Source organism: Vitis vinifera, chromosome 12 (assembly GCF_030704535.1).
Source record: "Vitis vinifera cultivar Pinot Noir 40024 chromosome 12, ASM3070453v1".
Lineage (NCBI taxonomy): Eukaryota > Viridiplantae > Streptophyta > Magnoliopsida > Vitales > Vitaceae > Vitis > Vitis vinifera.
Window position 1 is genome coordinate 352,199 of NC_081816.1, and position 25,475 is coordinate 377,673.

Consider the following 25,475-nt stretch of genomic DNA (forward strand, 5'->3'; position numbering starts at 1 on the left):
TAAAGGAATCAAATAAGGTCTCTAAGATCACATAAACCTTGTGTTTATAATATTATAAGGTTAGCTTATGTAACTCATATGCCCTTGTCACCAAATATTCCTTGAAAACAAATAGAATATCATAAACCATGGTAATAGACATGTGTCTTTTTTGCAACCCATTATCTAAAGACTTAAATATGAGACACTTAGTCTTCTAACCCATCTTATTCCACCTTTGATTATACCTCTCTTTTTTTCTACTAAGATTGTTTAAAAGAAATTACTAGCTTTACTTAAGTCTAGTTATTTTGTGAGAATAAAGATGATAATATTAAATGACATGATATCCATCATAATAATTAACACCATGCATTAATCAATGGGCATTCAAGGCAGTTAGTAAGTTTAGTAAGACTGTAATGCTCTTAGACTACTTATCCATTGTTAGGCATCCTAGTATGTGGTACTTCATTATACGATATATAAAAGATCCACTTGTATAGATATCATCATCTCATAAGAATCAAACTTATTTTAGGCAAGTCATGATCTTATTACTAGGTAGAGAACCTCTCTAATTAATCTTAGCAAGATTACAATACCTTTTAAGTTTAGCCCTTAAACTATGCAAGTGGAACCATTTTAGGTAATTCTACCACTTCATATTTAAGTCATGTGTATAACCAAGATCCCTGACATCAATATTACCAAAGAGTTCTATATTTAGGATCAACCACTTTCACTACTAACATATCTAGTTTTGTCCTTAATAAAATCTACGTTTCTTGACTTCTTGGCCTAACCTACCGTTGGAATGACGATGATCCAAAATCAAGATGGATTTAAGATGATGATGAAAGACCATATCCCTTGATTCCTTGGACCAACCCATCTTAGGATGGTGATGTCCCAAATCAAGATGGGCTTGATCTTGAAAGCCATAGGCTTACCTAAGCCTTTCCTTCTCCCAATTAATAGTTTAAAATAATTAAGAACTTGTAAAACTTTAATAATTATTTTAATGAACAAATTATCTTTTATGAAAATTTCTAAAACTATTTATTTCCTAATTGCAAGCGTAATAGGAGAATGTAATCTTGAAAGTTTTAAAATTTTCATGAGAGTATTTTATCCAAAAATTAATTTTTGTAAGAAATTGCACTCAAATTTTAATACTTATTTTCATAAAATTCTCCTTGTATACATAATTCCAATTTAATAAATATTTTATCTTAAAAATAGTATCAAATAAATCTATTTCCATCAAATTTTTAAGTTTGCTTAAACCTTTTCGGCAATGTCCATTAATTAATTATAAATTATCTCTTATGAACATTTTAAAAATATTTATTCTCCAAATTGGGAACTTATGTAATTTTTAAAATAAGTTTCCATCAAATATTTATCCTTCAATTTATGTAATTTTTGAAACATTGTGAAGACCTTATCTAATTAGGAAAGATTTAATTATTTAAGGATTTCCATAAATAAATTTAAAGAAAATATTTTAAAATCCTTAAAAATAAATCTAGAAAAGGAACTTCATCTCTTAGAATTTTAAAATTCGTCATAATTTTTATTTTCCCTATTTCTATACCTTTCAAATTTAATAAATATTCTTTGATGTGGATTCAAAACATTTTCTCCATAACTTCATGTTATGGTTTTCCTATATTCAAGGCTTTTTTTTTTTTCATCTTCAAGTTATGATTTTTCTTGATCATATCTAAATTAAAAATTAAACAAACAAATTATTAATCTTCCTCCAATTCCAAATGTTGGAAAATATTTTATTTGGTGTTTAATATCAAGCGTTAAAAATAACATTTAGGATATAAAGAATAAAACTTATCTTAATTCTTATTCCTAATTTCAATATGATTTGAAGTTTTTCAAATAGTTGTTTTAAACTTCACTCTCCTATACTTTTTATTCATTCTTTAGTGAGGAGTATGAAAATGGTACCAAAAAATGTGCAAGAGTTGAAAGAAGGACCCGTAGCTCTTCTATTTATAAGTGCATTAAAGACCTTCCCATTAATGAATCATTAATTACACACTTTAAACTTTTCTTAAAATAATAATAATATTAATAGTAATAGTAGTAATAATGGGAACATGAACCTAATAAGTATCATGAATTCCAAAATGAATTTAATTTCACTAAAATTCATACATATATAGAAAAATGAAATAAAACTTTTAAGAAAAAAAAATCAATGTGGTCATTAAGACCACTTTTGATTTTAACATATATAAAAAAATTAGTTTAAATCTTTTTTACACGTATCATATTGTGGTCACCTTAGTATTGAAATTTCAAAATTCATAATTCTTATAAACACATATCAAATTTTATAAAAAACTTATTGTCCATATATTTTACTCATCTCTTTTTTTGGGTTTGAGTTAAATACTGCCCTATGTCACATTGGGTTTGGAATTTCATTAAATAAATGTTTTTTATTTTAAATTAAAGTAGAGGCATGTGAAATAACAAATGATAAGAATAGTTGATGTATTTTTTTTTTAAAAAAAATAAGTTAATGGTAATTAAATATATTTAATTAAATCTTGGGGGAGGTGGGTTAAACAAGTTTAGTATATGCATCATTATTTATTTTTTGAAAATTTTCTAATATTTTTATTTTAAAATCTTTTGGATTTGTTAATATTTAATCATTACATGGATGTAAAAAAATGGAAGAATTTTGAGTGATGGAAAGGATGTAAGAGGAATAAAGTAAGATGCGAAGGCGAGTTTCCGAATTTGAGGGTAGAAAAGTAAAAAAATAAGGAGTGTACTTGGAGAAGACACGCGCTGAATGAGTAGGTGAGCAGCGTGGAAGGGAGACGAATCTTTGTTGGCAATGCGAGTATGGAATGGATAAATTAAAAGAATAAAAGAATGAGAAGAAAGGTGGGGGTGATACAAAGGAAAAAATGGAAAATAATAATAATAAATTTGGAAAACTTTAGCTTTGGGGTTAGGAGGGGTTCTCATACGTCGCTTTCAGTCATAAATTAGTGCTGAAAATGGGAGGAGCCCCACTCCATCCCAACAAGCAGCAAGAGCGGGAAAATGAAACATACCCTTTCTTTCTCTCTCACTCTAACATCGCCCTTCTCTCTCTAAAATCCTTTTCTTATTTCTTTTTCCTCTCTCTCTCTCTTTCTTTTCTCAACTATCAACTATGGCGGTTGCCTTCGAAGGCTTCTCCATCCGGTGAGTCAGAGTTGCTGTAATTGGTGTTTGCTTCGCTTTTGACTTTTTGTTTTTCATTTTCTTGTTTTGATTTTGATGGTGGTGGTGTTGCAGGGACTATGTGTGGAGGATGAGGAGTGTGGACGTGGTGAAATGTTGGCCTTTCGATGGGGATGGGCACGGGGACGAGAGTGTTTTGCTGCCTCCGATGGAGGTGCCCAAGTTCAGATGGTGGTCCCATGAGGTGGAGCTCCTGAGATCCGCTGCTGCTCAACGCAAATCATCTCATATTCATCAAGTTGAATCCCAAAAGCCCGACAAATCGACGGAGGAGCGGCGGCACAATAAGGCCAAGGCCAGGCCGCCCAAAAAACGATCCATTCTTGAGATTTTCGCAGTCGCTCCCCAGATCGATTCGTCGGCGGATTTGGAGGTTGGTGATGATGATGATGATGATGCTCAAGTTGAAGGTGAAGATGGAGATGTAGGTGTTATTAAAGAAGGTGAGTTTGATTCTCCCAATGGTGTTGCTTTCAAAATCAAGAGCAAGAAGAGCAAGAATAAGAATAAGAAAAAGAAGAAGAAGAAGAGAAGTAGCTTGGAAGAAGAGGTTGCGGTGGGAATTGAGAGCAAGGTGAATAAGAACAAGTCCAAGAAGAAGGCTAAGAAGGATGAGGAGTCAATTGCAAGCAAGGTATGTGTGATTCACACCATAAAATAATGTTGGATTTCAATGTTTATTTTTACTCATGTGCTGATTACATGCTTATAGGTTAGTACTGTATGCGCTCGTTCAAACTTCATTTGGGTTTTGTTTTCATTCTCTTTCTGCATAAAATTACTGCCCAAAAAAGCTGTTAATATGACTAGTGTTTGAGGACGAAAGCAAAGGCCTTGTAATTGTACTGGTTGTGTGAGCTACGCGGCAATGAAGTTGAGCATAAAGAGAAAAAGTTAAAACGAGAGATGGGGTTCCCATGTTGGGAAGGTTTGAGAGCAGGTCATAGTGAGGGGTGTGTTGTGGTGTTCCAGCTGTACAGTACGGGTTGGGCAGAGAGGGCTTTTATAAGGAGGTGAGTTTTGTCCTTGGTTTAGCAAATGTATGCTGGTTTAATGATGCTGTTTTTGCACTGTTTCCATCTGCTTCACCTGGAACCAACCAGCTGGGCCTTTGTGGGTTGTTGGATTTTCATCATATGGCTACCATCTGTGATCATATTTTTATACTGGATGGTTCCATGTGGATTATTAGGTTGGTATTGTATGAATGCTAGCTAGAGTTGAGCTTCGAGGGGCGTTATCGGATGTCTATTATGTTAGTTTATACGGTGGAATGGATGTGAAATTCATCTGAAATCGCGTTGCCAGAAATGAGGGAACATATTTTGTGTTTCTCTGATTGTCTTATTGATGCTTTGATTCTTTACAAGACAGTCATCTCAATCACATGGATGATATCCTCAAAAGTGGGGTTTACTCACTTTCGCTTCTTGTTAGGTGATACTCACATTGTACTTTTGTTCATTTCTCTTGGAATCATGTTTGAAAAGATTTGGAGCCATTTCATGAGCGTATACAGATGTTGAAGTGTGCCAGCTTATCTGCCCGTTTGGCTAGATGGTTCCAGAGATGGAAATGTGTTGAGAGAGAACTTACATTTCCATGAACGGCTTGGTTATGATGGTGACAACTTTTCTAGGAAACTAACCATTTTTGCAATATGTAACTTTTAAGGCGTGAATGGTGTGGTTGGTCTAAGGCCTGCCACAATGACATGATGAGCTCTAACAGTTATCATTTGAATGATTGAGAGATGATGTTGGATCTGAAAGCGGATGATTCTGAGATGAAAACAACTTGGTAAGAACCCTATTGCATGGCTGTCTACCTCACACCTGTGGACCTTGTATTGTTGTTACGGTATGCCTTCCTATCTGCTGCTTGGCCAGATTGTTGGAATGACAAGGATTTTGTATTTGTTACAGTTGAAACCTGCCCCTTCGTAAAGTTAATATTTTTGGGTCAATTAGTTGATAATCAGAAGCTCCATAAATGAGAACCATGAAGTTGGGGACAGTGGTCTAGGACTACACCAAAATGGATTGTACCTTCTGTTTGGTGCTGTTATAAATAATGAAACGTGTTAAAAAGAAAGCTAGCTGGTTGCTTCTTGCTGTTTATGGGCCTAATGCTAGTAGGAGCTGTGTTCAGTCTGCTCCAGCTTTTGGTCACAGTTTAGAAGTCTAAGTTCTGTCGGATGACAATGCATTTGTTGGAGAAATATATTTTGTTTTCAATTGAGAAATTTATGATTATTGACATGATCAAGGGTATATTGTATTCATTAGTACGGCTATTTTAAAGTGGAACTAATTTATTGAGAAGTGTTAGGTTAAGTTAAAGGGTTACTTTCAAAGACAATTTGGGGGTCTCAAAGTTTCTTACTAATTTTGTGTTTGATGCTTGGTTTATCCAGTTTCAATTAGCTCTTATTTTCTTGTATTTTTTGTTTTTTCCTTTCTGGGAAAGGGATCTGAAATCCCATTCCTTTTTTTTTTTTTCTTTCTTTCTTTCTTTTTGGCCTTTTCTGTGAAAGTAATTTTTTGCTCTGAAAATTGCATCCTAGTGTGGTTAAATAACTATAGATCATTCTTTATCAATGTGCATCCACTCTTAAAATAATAGGTAGAAATCTCATTTCTGTGTCCTAAACAAAAATTGACAATTCAATGACAACAGGTTTAAATATATCATTTCTCTGAATAGATGCAAATTATTATCAATGACATCGATCAATATAGATTTCAAATTTTTGTTGCCATTTTAGCGTAGCTTCAATGCATCATTTTCCCTCTTTTTTAGAGGTTATACCTTTTTACTGATATTCATACTAGGTGAAGATGATTTGATGTATGTCTCAAAACAGTGTTGGTATGAATAAAAAATTGTGGAAACCTTTTTCATCTAAAGGCATTTGAAATTTAGATTTGTTACTGTATGCTTATATTCTGAAACAATTTGGAAAAGTTGGGGAGCAAACAAATAATGGAGGAATAGATGATTTGAGGTGTGTCTCACAACATTGTTGGTAAGAATCTAAAAAATCGTGGAAAAACCTTTTTCATCTAAATAAATTTGAAGTTTAGGTCTGTAATCATATGCTTGTATTCTGGAACATTTTGGAAAAGTTGGGAATGAAACAAATAATGGAGAAATAGATTGTAATAGTATACTGAAGATGATGTGAAAAAAAAAAAAGAACAAAAAAAAAAAAGGGAATTTAGTAAATGATACAAAGGCATGGACTGATGGAGTTTCAAGGACTTTGAAAACCTTTCTGTACTTTGTTTCAGCCGGATACCTAACATCTCTGTCTATATATGTCATAGTTAAGGAGCCTTAGTAATGGCAACCAACTTTCATATTTGTAGGCAACTCCAGTTTCAGAATCATTAAAAGATGATGGTCTTGGACTCTTCAAGGACTCAACTAACAAAGACTGTTCTCCAGTTTCTAAATGCTTATAAGTCATTTGCAGATTGGGTTTAAAAAACAGAATTATTGTTGTTATTCTTTGTGTACAATTAATTCCCATATCTACAACCATTTAAACTAATATTAAAATTTCAAAGCAGATGTAAAAATGGATATTATTTTGGTTAATTTCATCTTACATCCTTCTAGCTACAGTTAGAGTTTATATGAAGGTTGTTCCTTGTGGGAAATAATCCTCTTTTCAATTTTTTTTAAGAGATATTTACTTGTTCTGATGTTTAAATCAAGTTCCAATTTTAGATCAAGTGAGAACCAAAAATCTGAATGAATTCCTTCCATCTAAACCACTTTTCTGATGCTTTTTCATTTAGTCAAAGAGAAACATGTCGTGTTTGGTGTCTTCTATTTTTTTGAAGCACTTATAAGAGTTTTACTGTGTTCACAACAAGAAGAGTATTGTTTTATTGAATTGGGCTCACAAAGGTTAATTTCCTTGTGGTGATATTCTGATATAGGAACATAAAATTATGAAGTTCTTCAAATTAGAGTTATGTCATGAACTTCCTTTTTAACTTGAAAATTCATATGCAGTTGTCTAAATTAGGAAACTGGATTTTACTGGAAAATGTAATAGAAAGTTAAAATTGTTTCTCATCTATCTTAGAAAGTATTCTAGTTTCATGTGTATGACACTTCAAAATGGAGGTGAGAAATAAAATTCTTTATCGGTACTGTTGACTCTTTGTAATTGTTATGCTGATTTCAGAACTTTCTTTTTATGGTGACATCTGAATATTTTTTGCATTCTTGGACTAAGCAAATTGTTTTCATTTTTCTTTGTCATCTTTTTGAGTGAGGAAGATGGTTAGGGTAGAACTTATCATTTATCATGATCATATGGATGTTATCATGAAACAAAGGAATATTAGATATTGGGAGAGAATGAATACATGGTTGCTATATTGAATGTGGTAGAGAAGATACCAGGTCCTGTGCTAAATCATTGTGAATCTCAATAACTTTCTTTTCCAATGTGATTAATTTTTAGGACATCAATAAACACTTATCATCAACCATCAACCATGAATTGTGATTCATAGAACTAGAAACTAATCTTTCCATGGTGATTGTTTCAGTATGTTATTTTTCAGATTATAACAAAAACAGTTTGAAATTACAGCGAAAAGATGTAAAAAAACCTAGAAATGCATGGAGTCATGGAATATGTAAAACACACACACACACACGCACATAGACTTAATGCCAAAATAACACTAGTAAATGACTAAGTGATTTTGTAAGAGGCCAATATAGGTGTTTGCATGGAAGATACTAATGTTGAACATGAGAGAATATGTTTTTTCAGTTTGAAAAACATGTAGATGAAACACTAAAGCATTTTAAGGTGAAATCATGTAAAATATTAAACCCCATTATTTCATTTTATAGATTGACAACCCATGATATTGAATCTAAGAATACAAAAGGAAAGCAAAGCATAAAAGCACATATGTAAATTAAATGCAGGGTTGCATTCCTTAAAAAACTTGGTTAGATGATTTGAAATTGATCTTAAATCTTTCCTGTTTCATGATTCAATGGCACAAGAATATATTGAATTTTAAGTACTTCCCAGGATTTCTTTTGACTTTCTGTCCTTGACAACACTAAAACATTTGTATTGAATAAATGTCATTCCCGAATTCATTGAAAGAATGGTTTGAGAGTTCTTTTGGTGATAGTAAAAATGTTTTAGCACTTGGATAGAGGTACTTGGAAATATAAATATATTAAATTTCAACATTCTATAAGGCCTGTTTAAAAAACAAGCTAGTTGAAGCTAACTTTTAAGAACTTGTGGATTTAAAATTCCCATCAACTCTGTAAAATCAAATATTTCTGTTCTTGCGGATATCCACCAATTATTTTTTAATGATTGGCAACTGCAATACTATGATTTGTTTAGGAGTTGATTAAGCCTCTCTAGAACTTATAATAATATAGTTCATTTTTTTGCTTGTCTATTGGTTGAATGGTTGATTTCCAAGTTCAGCAAGCCTTTCTTCAGTTATATGAATGATCATTTCAATTTTGCAAAGGCTTATTTGATTATGCGTGGTCATACATCTATTTATGCTCTATTTAGGACCTTTTTATTTCATTTTTTTTAATTAAATGACAGGCCGAGCATATTTTTCTCAATAAGGTTGATCCACATCTTTGTCCTTTTGCTTCTTCTAGCACCTTCAATTTTAACTCCACCATAATTCAAATTTTCATTTATTGAGGCATTGTTGTAAGAAAAAGGCTAAGAACTTGTCAAGTGGAAAGGTAAGGCACTAAAGGATGTGAATGCTAAATTAATAATGGCCCTTGAGGCCTGGCTAAAGTGATAAGGGGTTGGTCAGATTGTAGGAGGTACCAGGTTTGAATTCCCATGGGGGTGAAAAGAAAAAAGAAAAAAAAAATAGTTTACCTATCAAAAGAAAATCATACTAAATTAGTGATGAACAAAACAATAATCCTTTTACACTTAATGTGCTTATTGAAGACAAAAAATGGAATAAGATAAAATGACAAAGAAAGCTGAGGCTGTGAGAGAAGCTAATGAGGAAGAATTGACAGTCAATGACATTATGCCTAATCCACTCATGGAAGAAGGCAGTATGTCAGAGTGATGAAGAAAGATGATGAAGCAGTGAGTCTCCTTCTAAGCTAATACTGAACAAAGTCATAGTTGATCGCATTATGCTTAATCTGCTTATGAGAGAGTGTTCCCTTAGCGCATTGCCTATTAAAAGGGAGGAAGAGATAGGTTTGAAAATAGCGGACACCAAATTACAAGATATTTGAAGTCAGGTGGGCAATGATAGTGGTAGTAGAATGGCTATCAGTAATCTCTTGCTTCTTGTTCTTCTAAAAAATTAATCTCCAAGATAAACATAAAATGGCTATATAATGTAAGGTATGGCTATATAATGTAAGGTTTGTCTAAGGATCTTGTTGAGAACATGTGAAAAGAATCATATTTTGAGGAGGTTAAGAAAGACTGAGGTAACTGTCTGAAGCCTCTCTGTCTGGTTGTCATCAACTTTTCAATTTCAGTTGACAAGGTGGTCACTAGCAAATGGAAGCCAAAGAAATAATCAAGAGAACAGAGGTCATCCTCACAAGAAGAGATATTTTGTCCTCATAGACCCATACGCCTAGGTGAATCCACCAACAACGTTATTCAGGACAACATAACCCATGAAATCTAGATTGTCTAAGTTTTCTATCAGTGTTTTTATAATTTTCAATTTTTGGTGTCTAATTGTGTTATATGTTTTTTAGCCGTTTTCATGGTTTTAATTTTTGTATCTTCTTTCATTAATAAAACTTTCAAGAGAATTTTCTCTTTTCCTTATGAATCTAAGAAAAGGTGTCTACGATGCAGCCAAGTACATAGGAAGTATGTAGAGAAACTCCAGCCAAGACAACTAAAAGAATGAGGAAGAGGAAAATTTTGAAACAAATGGAGAAAACAAAGAGGCCACAACACATTGAGCCCATTCCCGCCCTGCAAAATATCAAGGAGATACCCTTCCTTCCCTGTGGATATCTGAAGATCTCAAATACCACGCTGGAAGAGACACATTTTTGAGTTTCAATATAAAGCCCCTTTGCCCCCAACTAAGACATCTAAAAGGAGAGAAAGGTTTAAAACAAATGAAGAGGACGGTCATGCCACCACACTGAGCCCACCCCCACTCTATTCACACAATCAACAGGATACCCTTCATTCCTTGAGGATATCTGAAGACCAAAACCGTGCTTTAAGGAACACATCTTTAAGATTCAACAAAGACAACTCTTCTCCTCTGGATAGTTTTCCATTATTCCAAATAGACTAGAAAAATTAGAAAGCAGAGCAGATATCCAGATATTCATTCCTTTCTTTCCCACAAAACCAACTCTCCAAGACCATGGGAACTCATGATTGAACGAGCAAGACAAATTGCCAAATCAAAGAAAAAATAGACATAAAAACATGCCCCAATGCCATAAAAGGGCAAAAATATGCTTTGTGGACTCATTATCCTTTTTATTTTAGCAAATCAATTCATCAGAGTGCAGCCCTTTTGTCTCAACTGGTGTAGGGTGAGAATCTTTTCTTAGGCCACTTTCTACAAAAACAACCCACTTTGGATGGTGCACGACACAGTTGAAATGGAGAAGCTCAAGGAGTATCTAGTTGATTACGTTGTGAAGAAATAGAATACAATGATACCCTTCTTTGACAGTCTCCAAGTGGAAACATCTACGTTCTCCACATTAATGCACTTCTTATAAATGCAGACCATAAAGCTTTGCTTCCATTCAATTCCCAGTCATGGAAACTCAAACCATGCTCATTGCACCAATAATCAGCTAGCCTAGCTCGTCTATTAGCATCTAAAGCACAAAGAGTCTGAGTACTGAAGCTAAAGGCTCACCTCTACACACCTTATTATTGAGTTTTTCTTCAAAAAATTTGTAATTTAGATGTTTGAAGCACACCTAGAAATCCTGAAACCTTTTACCATGGGTGATTTATTGTGTAACTGTTAATGAGTTGGTGATCCGGAGAGAGTTGAGATTGTGGCTGGAGTAAATTCTAGATTGGTGGAGTGATTCAACAGAGGTGCTGCTTCGCTTCTTGAAGGCAGACTGTGATGGTTCAAATAGGGTGAGGTGATGAAGAGCAGAAGGATTTGTGAAGATTAAGTTTTATGGGATGCAATAAGTATTCATTTATTATTCCTGTACTCTTTCCTTGGACTGTGGATTAGTTAGCAAACTATGATAGTCCTATGTTTTCTTCCAAATTCTTGTATTTGGGGTTTTCACATAAAAACTGGTCTTGCTTCTTTGTTTATTCATGTTTCTGCCTTCTTATATCCATGCTTGGTTGGATTTGATAGAGCTGGTTTACTTTGGGTGATTAACTAAATTGGATTGAGTTTTAGAGAACCTGGAGAAGTTTAGATAGACCTATTCTTCCTCCTAGCTCTAATCACCCTATTGAAGGTGCATATTGACCAATAACTCCCTATGGGGGTTATTCCAGGGTTAGGCAAACTTCAAATCACCTCCCTTGATAATGACTCAAGTGTCATTTCCTGATACAAATCACACCAGCTCTATGGTTTAAAAAGGGGTTTAACCAGCTTCCTCTAGCTCACCTCATTGAGGACCCTTACATTCCAAAGACAAAATTCTAAGCTTCAGCAAGAATGTTCCCCGGTATGCTGCCCTAGACTTCCTTCTCCACACTTACAAAAAACTATTCGTTACTTCACCTGTTGAAATAACCCTGCAAGATTTTGCTTTTCTTGTGTAGCCTTAATTTCAATGAACAAATGCAATCCTTTCTCTTAGTAACTACTTCACAGGACATCCCAACATAGTTGCTGGAACTCTTAAATTTTTCCAACACTCAATCTGACGCCACCATTTCTTCCAGGCTCAAAGGAAAGAAGCAAGACCACCTGTGCCTTTGGAAGGAATCCAAGCAAGTTCTAGATCTCAAGTGTCTCAATCAACACCATCCTCAATCTTTGCCCAGTCACACAATGTCAATCAAATTTCTCCACCTTCTGCAACACCATGATATCCAGGAAATCCCTTTGGCTCCTGCTTACCCCCAATAACCATAATTCATGTCCTTTATTCTCAAGGGATAATTGATACCTTTCAGTATTTGCCCCTGAAACTCCAAAGAAAACAGAGGAACCCTCTCCTTAACACTCTGAAAAGGGTTGGTATGCCCCTCGTACACACAACCCCTCCTATCCCCTGAATAAAATGCAAGGATCTTTCCCCATCTTGACTGCCTAGACTCCAGGGAAGGTCACTCCACTGAATGTTCAATTCCGAAGCCCAGAAAGGGATGAAATAGAAGAACAAGGATCACCAAACCTCTTACTTGGATCACCAATAGGGATTGACACCACCTGCTCTACCAACACTCCTAAGATTAAACCAAGGATGCAGGAAGAAGAGCTGGCCCTGGAGGCAGAACTAAACACTTCCAAGCCTGCCCTCTTAAACTACAGATGGACAGGAGCATATTCACAACATTGCATGTTTTCTCACACACAAAAGAAAAGACAACAAAAATAAATAGAGAAAGAGATGCAAAAGATAAGAAATTTAAAACTTATTCAAGGCCTTTTTAGGAATCTTACTGAGATCAGTCTCATAACTGAATATCACCAAGAGTTCTGATTAATCATTCGTTTACTTTTAGATTGTCGCTACAAGCCTTGCCTTTATGAGAAGCACCGTCACTGAATGTCTCTAACTGATGACCAACAGAAACTTCCAAACACTTTTGGTATGGAATATGACTGCATGAGTTTGAAGCCAGAGAAAGTGTGTGATGGTTATTACTCAGAAGCAACAGTTTAAAAGTGGAAGTTACTTGTTTTATTGTTCATTACCCTTTATTGCAATAGGTAGGAAATCAGGGCAAATTTTAACCCTAGGTGAGTCAGAATTAGGTGGTCATCTTTGTATCTGTAGAACCCATGGTTTTTGAGTAATTACCTCATGTTAAGACCTAAGTTTTCATAGCTTAGTACCATGTTCCTATCATTGGCTTATTTTGATGGTTGAAACTATGTGTTGTTGAAATTTGTTTAATTTCAAAAAGCTTCTATACCATAGTCTTATATGCTTTCTTTTTTTCATTTTTTTTTTTTTTTTTTTTTTTTTTTTTTTTTTTTTTTGTCTCAGGAGAAAATTCAAAAGCTCAAACTCCAAACTCCAGTCAAATTTACTGAAAAAGAAAATGGTTCACCATCTCATAAGAGGTGCACAAAGGACATCCCCAATGGTGTTTCTATGGGTAAAAAGAAGCCAAGCCTGAAATGCTTATCTGCAAAAAAGGAGAAAGTTCAAACTCCCAAATTGATTGCAGAACACCAGAAACCAGTGCTTCCTCTTTGCGGTATCCTGAAGAATCAGACAAAAGTTAGGTCTGGGCAGAACCCTACTACATGCAACATGCAGGGCTCTAGTCAAGTGAATCCTTGTATTCACCAATCAGGGAGGCATGTCACGTTCTCAGGTAAAGATGACATACTTGGACCCAGGAAGAAATGTTTTTCTTCAGCTGACTGTCATAAATTGCATAATGTCTGTGACCTATTATCAGATGTGGGTACTCCTTCAACAGTAATGGATCAGGACATGGAAAGTGAAAAAGAATTCGCTGTCGAGATAAATGAAAGTGATGATGATGTTTCCCTTGGCATTGAAAAAGGGAATGAGGTTCAGCCTATAATTGAAAAGGATCAGTTGTCTGATATCTGCGATCATGTTGATATTCAAAGCTTCTTGAGGCCACATACTAGTCAAGAGAAAGCAAAGCATTTGTCAGACAAATCTCTATCCTTGAGCCAATTTGCATCAAATGGTGTTAATCTGCACAAATCTCTATCCTTGAGTCAAATTGCACCAAATGGTGTTGATCTGGATTTGTTTGATCAAGGCAATCCACCTGCATCTAGTGACACTTCATATGCTGGTGTTCCTAGACTTCTTTCTTCTTCAAAAGAGCGTTGTAGTCCGATTTTAAATTCTCAAGTAGCAGGGAACTTGCTCATGGCTTCCAACAACAGTGGAAAGTTGATTGACCATTTTGGAGATCCTACACCCAGAATTTCTGCAACAAGATCAATTGCAAATGTGAGGGCACTTTCTCATCCTTTGTCATCTTGTGTTTCTGTAAATGAAAATGCAAATGGGAGGCTTTCATTTTTGCCACAAAGCACCACAGAAAATCACAATACCCGTGCTCTTCAGTACCAACCCTTCTCTCACCTGTCCTCCAAGGAATTGATGGATAGCTTATCTCCCTTTCCAGGGTCCAAGCATAGAGCACTTTTATTTGGGGAAAAGTGCATGGATGATGATTTTTTCGGTTTGCCTCTCAATTCTCATGGTGAACTAATCCGGTTGAACTCAAGTGGCAAAGATGGGCTTAACCATCTGAAGAATCCAAGTACCTTATCTGGTTCTTCCTGCAGCTTACCTTTTCGTCATCATGTCCTACCAAAATGTAACGGGGACAATTTAAGTGTGAAAGAGAAGCATTTTGTTGAGACTTTGCTTCTAAAAGACCAATTAAAATTGTTTCCCACCCAAAACTACATTGAAGAGAACTTGGATGTTCGCTTCCCATCTAGGTTAGGTATCACTGGATCACAAGTTGTTGGAAGAACAGATGCCCAATGGCTAGGTTCTGAGAGGGCAAGCAACCACTATGTCCCTCAGCTGGATTCAGACCCTAACTTGATGAAAGACACTTGCCATGGATGCAGACAATCTGACCAGATTCAGTACAAAAAGGACAATGGAAAAATTCATCCACGGGAGCCTTCAGACCAGATATTGATGCATACCACACAACCAACAGTGCGATTGATGGGTAAAGATGTTACAATTGGTAGAAGTAGCAAAGATATGCAAGGATTAGAGGATGGGAAGATCTGGACTGACAAGGAAATAATAACAGAGAATTGTATCACCAGTACTGCTCTTGCAAGCTCCTCAGCCAAGGCTTATTTTCAACAGGACTGGATGCTACATGCAGCATTGAGCAAATCAAAAGAATCTGTTGCTCACACATTAGAAATGCGAAGGAATCAAACGTCACAAAGGGTTTTACAGATGAAAGCTCCAGAGTCTAGGTTTTCTCACCCATATCTCAATTGGCAAACTAATTTAGTGTCCCAAAGTCACAGTAATCAAAGTTCCAGTTCTCTCTCTTTTGCTCCTCCTCCCCCTTCCCCTGCAATGCTCAATAGGGCACCCAACTTCCATGAGCCCTTTATATCTGGAAATGAGTCTCTAAAGGTCAACTCTCAGATACCAGTATTGTCATCTTCTCCTCATAGTACCCATCAGCACATGCATCTGAATTCTGCTGAGCTAAGATACAACCAGGGCCTTCATGCTACAAAATCTGCATTTGAGTTTCCCTTCATGCATCCAGATTATAGAGAACATGGCCAGCCATCATGGTTCCCGAATCCCTCAAAGAGTCTTCCCCCATGGTTGATACATGCAGCACAACAGAAAAAAACATCTATTGCCTCATCTCTACCTTATTCTGATCTGGATGGTAAACACCATTCCTGCACTGTCTCTCAAACTAACTTTATAACTGTCCCTTCTGTGCAACAATCACCGGTGCTATCTTATCCTTACTGTCCCATGAAATCTCAATCTCAAATTCAGAGTTCCCTTGGTCACTCTTTTGTTCACTCTCCACTCATTCCTGTCCTTCCTGGATTTAAACAAACTTCTTCAAGCCATGTGAACTACAGAAACAGAATCAAGGTCAAAGACAGAATGAAATCAAAAAGTTTTTTTGTTAAAGATTCTGACTATAGCAAGAACACAAAAAAGAGGCCAGCAGCAGAAGCAAATGAATCCCCAAAGCCTCCTAAGTTGATGACCTTAGAAATGAGAGAAGAATCTAGCACTGTGACAGGGTTGAACACAGTGGGAAACTATAGCAGTGAAGAGCAACTTAACCCGGTTGCACTTGAACTCAATTCAGACAGAGATCAAGCAAGCAGTATAGGATTTACGCCAAGTGAGACTCAGAAGGATGAGCTAGCAAATTCTCCAGGGATTGATGCTTCCAAATTGGATGGTGTGACAAGATCCGGTCCTGTTAAATTAAGTGCAGGAGCGAAGCACATCCTGAAACCCAGTCAAAATATGGATCATGATAGCTCCAGGCCAACCCATTCAACTATTCCTTTTGCTGCGGTAACTGATTCTGACAGGGTTTCAGGACCTCAGAAAAAAACAGCAAAGATTTACAGGTTTTAGGAGTAAGTCTATCACCCCATGAAGTATTTAGCTCTTCCTTTGTATCCACTCATGCTTAACAAAAGTCACATTTTGTGAATGTAGGAAGGCATATTAGTCCAAGATACAAGGCGGTTCATTTCTTCATTAGGGTGACCAAGTTCCAAGGGATTAGTATTATCAAGTCCAGGACTTCGGCTTTTGATACTAGCTCCAAGATGTGGACCCCAGGCTTCATTGCAACTGCCAAAGATCTGTTGTTACATTAAGGTTTCTACTTCTTTTTAAATCAGGTATTCTCTACATTGCCTTAGTAATATGACAAATTGTAAGAGTGGTTTTCACACTTGCCTGAGGGCTTTTCATTTGTAGCATCAAGTTTACAACTGCATTTTGTTGCCTGAGATTGTTAGTAAGATAATTATATTGCTATTGTCTACATACTATATGAAAGTTTTTTGACAGTTCTAATTGGAGATTCATTTGGAACTTTTTAATTGAAAAGGAAGACACATGTTTAACTAATTTTTCCCTCTTAGTTGTATAGATTATCTTTTATCTACAATATCTAGAGGAAACAGTGTAAAAGGTCCTAGATCACTACACGTTCTCTTTTGAATTTTGATGAAAAAATATAACATTGTTGATATTTTATGTTCATAGGATATTTTTTAGTGCCAACAACAATGACTTATGGTATTCCAGGTTAAAGTTGCAATAATTCAAGTAAATCTGTCAGTTCATTCATGGAAGTTCTGACTTTTACTGTACTGGTATCTTTGCAAAACTTTGTCCTACAAGAAAAGAGATTATTGATAACTTTTAAGTGGATAATGTGCAAACCTAGGAGGTTAGATGTTTTGATGTTCTGCAAATGTCTTAAAATGAATTTTGCACGTGTTGTAAATCAGTAGAAATTTATGCAGGAATCTGTATTCAACAAAGTTCCCTCATACTCTCTCTACCTCTATTTTCTTCTTCTTTTAATAGTGATTGCTGTTAGTGGAACTTCTATTAATACGCAAGGTGACAACAGTTAGATCTTTATGGCCCAAAGCCCCTACTGCATCCCAAGACATTCTCCCTATCAAAATCTCCTTCCTCTACGTTCCTAGCATTTCTTGAAGATGCATATAAGGAATGTATTCCTCAATTATTGAGAAAATTATTTCTATGCAAGAAAGTAAAAACCCTTTGCTTACAAGTAGAGTGAAATTTCTAACAAGAATCTCTCCTAGTCGAAATTTGGAAGGAATTAGAGATTGAACCTGAATAAGTAGTAGACTCATTTTCATAAGTCTTTACTTTAGCTCACATTTTTTCAAGCTTAGACAAACTCGAAAGTCTACTTTGATGCTCAATGACACCCTTGAAAAGTTTCGTACTATGGATGCCAATCAATTTTATATAATGTCTTAGCTTAGAAATGAACACAATCCTTATACATGCTGGATTGTTGTAATGAACCTTCATTATGTTAAAACTATGTGTAATCACATCTTTAGTGAAATTTATCCAAACATCAATGTGTTTGGTCATCCTTTGGAACATTTAATTTTTAGTTAAGTCTTAGGATATTCTAGCTATCAAATACGCAGAATCTTAAAACTAAATAGCTTCCTTCATTACATTTTCAGCGAAGGTGTATATTAAGGCCAATTGTTAACTCGTATTAAGTTTGTAAAGAATAGTCAATACAAAGTAAAGGTACATCCTTTATTAGAGACAATTGATATATTCATAATCAACATAACTAACAGCTCTCTTGGAAGATAAAATTGCTTGAGTTATATTCTAAGCAAACACCGTATTTGTTTCTTTATTGTCAAAATGTTTTAAATTCCTAATTGGTATATATTTCTTTTTATAAAAAGAATATTATATATATAATATTTTCCAAGTTTATATATAATTGTAATTAGACTCCTTATAGCATAAGAAAAACTAGTAAGAATATCTTTATAAATATTTTAGATCATGAGTAGAAAAAGCCATAAGAGAGATAAGGACTATATGTGGTTGATAAAGATATAAGAAAGAGTAAGAGATACCCATTGCAAAGTGGGGAAATATGAAATGTTTTGGAACTCGATAGTTATAATATTCTCTATCATATAGTGGAATGTTATCCCTCATATGTGGAGGTAGGCATGGTTGGAAAAAACCACATTAAAATCTCATGCACATAAAAAAAATGTTATCTCTCATCAATGGAGGTAAACACGATTGATTAAACCACATTAGAACCTTATGTACCTTTGTGTGCAAATATTTTATTTATGTTCTTCCATTACTATGTTGCAAACTTGCAATATCAAAGTTTACACATGTCTAACAATTGGTATCAGAGTCTTGGTTGAAGATGTTTAAAAGAGCCTTGATTGAAAAAATCTAGAAGAGCCTTGGTTGAAGATTTGTGAAAAGCCTTGTTTGAAGATTTCGGGAAAAGCAAAGAAATGTAACACAAAAACTTGTAAAAAAAAAAAAAAGGTTAAAATGGAGTCAATTGTTATCTCATTAGTGATAAGACAAGGATTGTGGTGCACAAGTCCATGGTGCACGAAGGAAGCTATGGCACATGATAAGAGCAAGATGTAAAAAAGAAGTCATGTATCATGGTGAGATAAACGATTGACTTAATGAAATTTGATTCAAGATGAAAATTGTTAGGAAATATCTCAAATTCCTAATTAAATGTCTTTTTGTTAAAGAAATATTATACAAAATATTTTTTAAGTTTATATGTGATTATAGAATAAGAAGAGTTAGTAGAAGTATCTTTATAAATATTCTGTGTCATGAAAGGAAAAAGTTATAAGAGAGAAATGGGTTTGTGAAAGCTATATGTGGTGAATAAGAATATAAGGAAGAGTGAGAGACATGAGATGCAGAAGAATGACTTATTGTTCAATGTGTAGATACAATGAGGAAGAGTATGAAACATTCAATAGAGCAAAAGGGTTCAAGGTGGTGGAGAAATATAAGATTTTTCAAATTCAATAGTTGTATTTGTTTTCATCCTTAATAATATTCACTATCGTATAGTAAAATATTATCTTTGATATGCGGAGATAGGCATGATTGATTGAATCATGTTAAAATCTTATGTTCATGTTCTTCCACTCATGTGTTGCAATATCGGTGCTACCGTCCATTGCTTGCTAATGGATCTTTTTTAAAGTGATCCGTATGCCTATTTGCCATTATTATTGCATGTGAAACGCCAAATATAAGACGTGGGACGTATTTCAGTACAATGGAAGTGGTTTGGTTGCTAATGAGGGTGATTCTACCATGTCAAAGCATTCTAGCACCTTAATGTACTTTTTCCACGTGCCTACTCCTTTCTCTTGAACTTTCAAACCTAGCATCTTTGCATTTCCTAGGTTTTTTCTTTTGAAAGTTGCACCTTGCACTCAAGGCATAAACAGGTAGATGCAAAACCAGATATTTAACTTTGGGAAATGGAGAAAACCTAAGAAGATGATACCATGAAGAAAGAATAAATCAATAATTAATATCATTATGTTTTCAAATTATTATTAAATCAATTAGGCTTTAAAATTTTGAAATAAACATTAATTAGGAGATAAATAGATGTGGTATAGTAATTCTCCCAATGATATTTGCAGAAAAAAATTTAAGAAAAAAACCATGGTTGCCAAATTTAACACATGGTTGCGTATAGATTTCGAATAACTAAAAATAAAAATAAAATAATTAATTAGCTTTAAATTATGAAATTTTATTTTAATAAAAAAAAATATAAGAAGCATTGTAACAAATAACCTAATAAAAATTTCAATTGTATAAAATTTATCAAACAAATACTTAGTTATATATCATATGAATTTGTTAGGAAGTGATTTTGAAATAAACAAGTTTGAAAGCGCTTTATTATGTTCATTTGATACTATTTTTATTTACAATGTTTATAATCGAAGTGTTTTCTCTGAAATTTTAAAAGAATCACTTATCAAGTGTTTCTCTAAAAAAACATAAGTGATTTTTCAACAGTATAAGTAATTTTTCATGTTTTAAAAAATGCTTCATAATTTTTTTCAAGTATCTATTTTTTTTCAAAAAATATTTTTTAAATTAAAAGTATTTCTTAGAATCACTGTCAAATAGATTTTTTGACAATAATTTTAGAAAATGTTTATAACATTTTTAATACTTGAAAAAAAAATAGGTATTATAAAAATTAGAAGCACTTTAAAAAATTATTGTCAAATGAACTCTAAATACTTTATAAATCATTTTAAGTGATTTCATAAATGGACATGATTATAACTATAAATAAATATAAAATTAAATATGTTCTTTATTTTTTTATTTTTACCATTTTGTCTCTTGTTTCTCATAAAATCTAAATATTTTCTTTTTCAATAAATCTGAAACAAATAAAAACCGCTTAACTTGGATAAAAAATAAATTTTAAAAATTTCCAAAACGTTTTTTCTCGTAACCCATCCTTAACGTTTCTAGCCAACAAATAACTTTGCTACAATTTCACTGAGTTTAACTCTTAATACAATAAAATTATAATAAATTAATTATAAACCATTCCAACAAATTTTCTCTAATTATAACTTCAAAACATAACTCTCACTTTTTTAAATATTCAATGAAATCAATCATTTTAATTCATTTTGAAAAAAAAAATGATGATGTGATGTTCTTTACAAAATTAATGTCTTAATCACATAATTTAATTAAAAATCCAAGAATTCAAATATATATCATATTAAAATTAGTGAACAATAAAAAGGATTTAGCGTAGAAATAAAAATAAAAAGAAAATCTTTATTTGTACTCCTTGAACCAAATATGATCATATCGTTAAAAAAAAATTACTTATAGTATTTGTTTGGAGAAACATTTGATAAATAACTTTCTTAAAAACAGTGAAAACACTTATACTGAAAATAATTAGGAGAGAGAGAGAGAGAGAGAGAGAGAGAGAGAGAGAGAGAGAGAAGCATGCCTGAATTTTGAAAAGAATGTGTAGGACAACATCTTCAACATGAGGCCTCTGCAGCTCAGCCCTCAAATTTTGAATTCACTGCATGGCGGACATCTTTACATATGATAATTGATAGACAATTACATTATTACTTTTATGAATTAAACAAAATCCTGATACCATTAATAGGTGTTATGTGGATGAGAAAAAATGGGTGTCGATGAGCCTGTAGGAGTTGGTTTGATGGGATAGATGGCATTGATGAAAATGGCCTATTCCACATCCGGTGAAGACCAGTTCAAAGAAGGAATTGAAATGAAAAGGAAATCTCGAGGAAAAAAATCACTATTGAAACAACTGCTTTAATTCATTGATTACATATATAAAAAGTAACATAAATATTAATATAAAACAAAAATCAATCTTTCATTAAAAAAAGAAAAAAAAAAAGGTAATATATGTTAAGAATGAAGGAATAAGATTTATAGGGTATTTATTTTTTTTACCTTTTTATTAAAAATAATTTATTTTTAAACTTTAAATAGTATGTATTTTTACTTTTTTTATAGTATTATAAATTTTTTATTGAATAAAAAATAACATATTAATTTTTTTCATTTTTTCATACTTAATAAAAATAAAATATCATAAAAAAAAATATAATATTTAATACCATAAAATATTATTTAATTTAATATTTTATTTATAATTAAGTTAAAAAAACAAACACAGCCTCTATTATATAAATGAAAAGGCAAAACTAGTTTTGGCATACTCGGAAGGAGCCCTCTAGCATACCTAAACTAGATCTTGAATAACTTGAATATATGGAGATATAGTAGAGGGCAAACAAAGAATCATGGTTGTGCATAAGTTTTGGCACATGATGGGGGACCCTGGCACATGAATAAGTCATGACATGTAGTAAGAATTTAGAAGATGGGCAGTTGTGGACACTGTTCCATATATATATATTTACTTAAAATTTAAATTTCCAGTCAATCTGATGTAGATAAATTTCGAAATAATTGAGTACATGAGATGACTTCCTTGATTATGACGCATCAAAAGAATCCTGTCCACTAGTGAGACATATGTTGACAAAACATTTGTACAATATAAGAAATGTCTCAAAAAGTTTTATGTAACACATTTTTTTGAAAAAAAATATATCAATTAATTTATATACAAGTATTCCTTTATAAAAAAAATTATTCTTATTAAATAAAAGAAGTTATTAGATATATTTCTATTAATATTATTATTTCAGGACTTAAAAGTTGTGTATGGTTTTTTAATTTTCTATAATATTTTATATGATATAATTAATTAATCATTTTTTTCAAGAAATTTAAAGTCGAAAACCATCAAGCTGTAAATATTATTCACGACTGACTGAGAGAATCACTTTCAGTCCATAGTTGACATTTGGAATTTAAAGTTTGGTCATGCTGTACATCTATTGAAATATCATAAAATAAAGGTCAATCAAGAACATTGCTGTATATAGGTTAACTATAGAGAATAACATTTTGGTTTTCTTCATCTTGGTCTTTGCCATTGCAAACTATAGATGAAAGGTTCTTGTGTTACAGTCAGAATCCCATAGCAGAAAATCTATGGGAGGAGCTGTCTTCGTCTGCTCATCGCTTCCTGGCTTCCTTTTCAGCCTGCAATCAATTAATAGAAGATGAAGAATCAGTATTAATTCAGCATTTAGAGAGCTAGAGAAAAGGAGTGTATTTAACATATTTCTTACAGCTTTGACGACCCTTTCAAAAGCCTCGGGTCCATGCTTTGAGATGTAGTACTCTACCGACCTCCTGGCATCGGGGGTCATCATGAGGAGAACCTTCCTCTGGCTCTCAGGATAACTGGAGCTGACAGTACCCCCAACCTTCACATACTTCCTCACGAAATGATCATATATATAAGCTGCCCCATTGAAAATTGGCAACACTAACCACAGACAGAATAGGAGCTTCATGTACGACCAAAATGGAAGCCTGTAACAGTAGAATTTACAATGTGATCAAACAAGAAAAATGATGACAACTAGTCTATGAACTCGTCTTACCAGGCAAGGATTTGCCAACAGGATAGTTCAAACAATGTGATAAACGAGTACAAAATCCAGTATGTCAGCCACTGCTGATCATCCAGCGTGGAAGGAGTCTCGATTGCTCGTACCGATGCGTATCTGTTCATCCATTTATACACAGGGATGTATAAATCTCATTAGTCGTGTCTATATACATTTTCTATTGCTTGTTTCACCTAATTAATATATCTAAAAACTGAGTGATGGAATTAAGATTCATCCACTTACAAAGGAAAAAGAAGCATGCAGGTTGGCCTGGTTCAGCACCAAAAACAAAAATGGTTAAGAGCAGTGGTGAACATGGTATAAATGAATCAATATACATATAGCTGATCATCTCCTTCACCTGATCAATCGCTAATAACACAAATAAAGCATATGCATATTTTGCATGGTAATTTATAAAGTGACAAAAATAAAATGGCACAAGAACTGAAATCCATGCAAACATGCATGGAAATCTATTTGTATTTTTTCCTGATCAGTTACCCGATTAATGCATCCAAAAATCTGAAAACCGCTCCGGGGAAACCCATGTCAAAATGCTGATAATTTCTGTGGTGGGATAAGGAGAGGTGGGTTTTGGAGTGATGAGAAAGGAGAATGGGAAGGGTGATGAGAATTGGGAGATATTAAAAGGGACATGAATGAGGAGTTGTTGAAACGAAGGAAAGGATTTGTGTTGAGATGAAGCTAAGTCTTCTTTGCCCCAGCAGCAAGAAAAAGGAAAGGAATCAACAGCCATGAAGAAATATGCATGCCAAAAAGGTAGAATATGCTCACGCATGCACCACCGCATCCCAAACTTTAATTTCTTACCCATCTTTTCATCTTTTCTGTTTCTCCCGCGTATTATCATTTTCTTTGGTCAAACGAAACCAAAAAGAAACTTTGAAACCAATCAGATTATGATAGCAAGGCACCTCTTTCTAAAGCCAATGAAACTAGCTATATGATCAGTCTAGTCTAAAATCAAAAGTGAATAATGGGCATCATTGAGAACAATAAAGGATATCATTGGGATAGGATTTGGGCATGTATATGGTCTTACTTTATTCCTCAAACCCCTAATTAAAACCATGCAGTCAAGGCAGCTTGTGTTGTTAAGAGCGGAAGTATTTGATTTCCCCCTTTTTCTTTTTCTTTTTCCTATTTTGATGATCTTATATTAAATTTATTTTTAAGTCAAATCTTACAATGTAACCAATTTTTTTAGGAAAAGGAAGTTAAATTAACGTGATAGAAAAATATATGCTTTGGTTGTTAGAAAATTTGAAGGAAAATGTAAGATAAAGAAAATAGAGAGATAAAAAAGAAAAAAAATGAAGAAAAATATAAAATAGATTTAAAGTCAAATCTTGAGCTATGGTGCATGCTCTATGCTACCTTACAACTTTTCCCTTTTGTGGGTGGTTATTGGTAAGCCATTTACTAGTTTTTAAAAATATTTTATATTTTTTATGCTTTGATTTTTCGTTATTCTAGCTACTTGTTTAGAGTCGATAAAGTTTATCCTTTTTGCATTAATTTTTCGTACTTTTCTTGCTTTGATTCTTTATTAATATCCTTGTTGTTTTGAGATTATGAAGTTTACGGTTTTTACCCTTTTTATTCTTTTTCAATAATAAATCTAGTTATTTTTTGCTTTGATTTCTTTAAGACTATGTTTGGTTCTTGGAAAGTATTAAAAAAAGAAAAAAAATATTAAAAAAATAGTTTTCTCATATTTAATTTTATCATCAAAAATAATATATATATATATATATATATATATATATATATATATATATATATATATATATATATATAATTAAAATTATTTTAAAATTTATACATTTACAAAAAGTTTCTTATTGGATGAGCTCCTAGCGCAAAAGC

At 33.4% G+C, this 25,475-nt stretch overlaps 2 protein-coding genes across 3 annotated transcripts; one reads left to right on the forward strand and one right to left on the reverse strand.

The window, feature by feature from the left end:
* Positions 1 to 3,001: 3,001 nt before the first annotated feature.
* Positions 3,002 to 17,006, forward strand: LOC100255858 (uncharacterized). 2 transcript variants are annotated; one of them, XM_010658643.3, is made up of 5 exons: positions 3,002 to 3,207; positions 3,301 to 3,880; positions 13,441 to 13,774; positions 13,862 to 16,553; positions 16,636 to 17,006. In XM_010658643.3, the coding sequence occupies exons 1-4, from the start codon at positions 3,176 to 3,178 to the stop codon at positions 16,549 to 16,551; spliced, it is 3,636 nt and encodes a 1,211-aa protein (XP_010656945.1). In that variant the 5' UTR covers positions 3,002 to 3,175; the 3' UTR covers positions 16,552 to 16,553; positions 16,636 to 17,006. The 2 variants fall into 2 exon arrangements, with proteins under 2 accessions (XP_010656945.1, XP_019079361.1); XM_019223816.2 differs by having other exon boundaries at positions 13,441 to 16,553.
* Positions 17,007 to 22,846: 5,840 nt separating this feature from the next.
* Positions 22,847 to 24,364, reverse strand: LOC100260926 (HVA22-like protein f). Its single transcript, XM_002279916.4, has 5 exons — positions 24,087 to 24,364; positions 23,826 to 23,852; positions 23,574 to 23,696; positions 23,256 to 23,502; positions 22,847 to 23,166 (listed from the first exon to the last, which is right to left on the reverse strand). Exons 1-5 carry the CDS (start codon positions 24,131 to 24,133, stop codon positions 23,140 to 23,142), a joined length of 471 nt encoding a protein of 156 aa, XP_002279952.1. The 5' UTR covers positions 24,134 to 24,364; the 3' UTR covers positions 22,847 to 23,139.
* Between the last annotated feature and the right edge of the window lie 1,111 nt (positions 24,365 to 25,475).

Bases quoted from the DNA above. Each gene is read 5' to 3' on its own strand.
- LOC100255858 (XM_019223816.2), top strand. From the start codon at position 3,176: ATGGCGGTTGCCTTCGAAGGCTTCTCCATCCG. The intron at 3,208-3,300 runs GTGAGTCAGAGT...GTGGTGTTGCAG, and splicing joins TTCGAAGGCTTCTCCATCCG to GGACTATGTGTGGAGGATGA. The intron at 3,881-13,440 runs GTATGTGTGATT...TTTTTGTCTCAG, and splicing joins AGGAGTCAATTGCAAGCAAG to GAGAAAATTCAAAAGCTCAA.
- LOC100260926 (XM_002279916.4), bottom strand. From the start codon at position 24,133: ATGGGTTTCCCCGGAGCGGTTTTCAGATTTTTGGATGCATTAATCGG. The intron at 23,853-24,086 runs GTAACTGATCAG...GTGCTGAACCAG, and splicing joins TTTTTGGATGCATTAATCGG to GCCAACCTGCATGCTTCTTT. The intron at 23,167-23,255 runs GTAAGAAATATG...AATTGATTGCAG, and splicing joins TTGAAAGGGTCGTCAAAGCT to GCTGAAAAGGAAGCCAGGAA.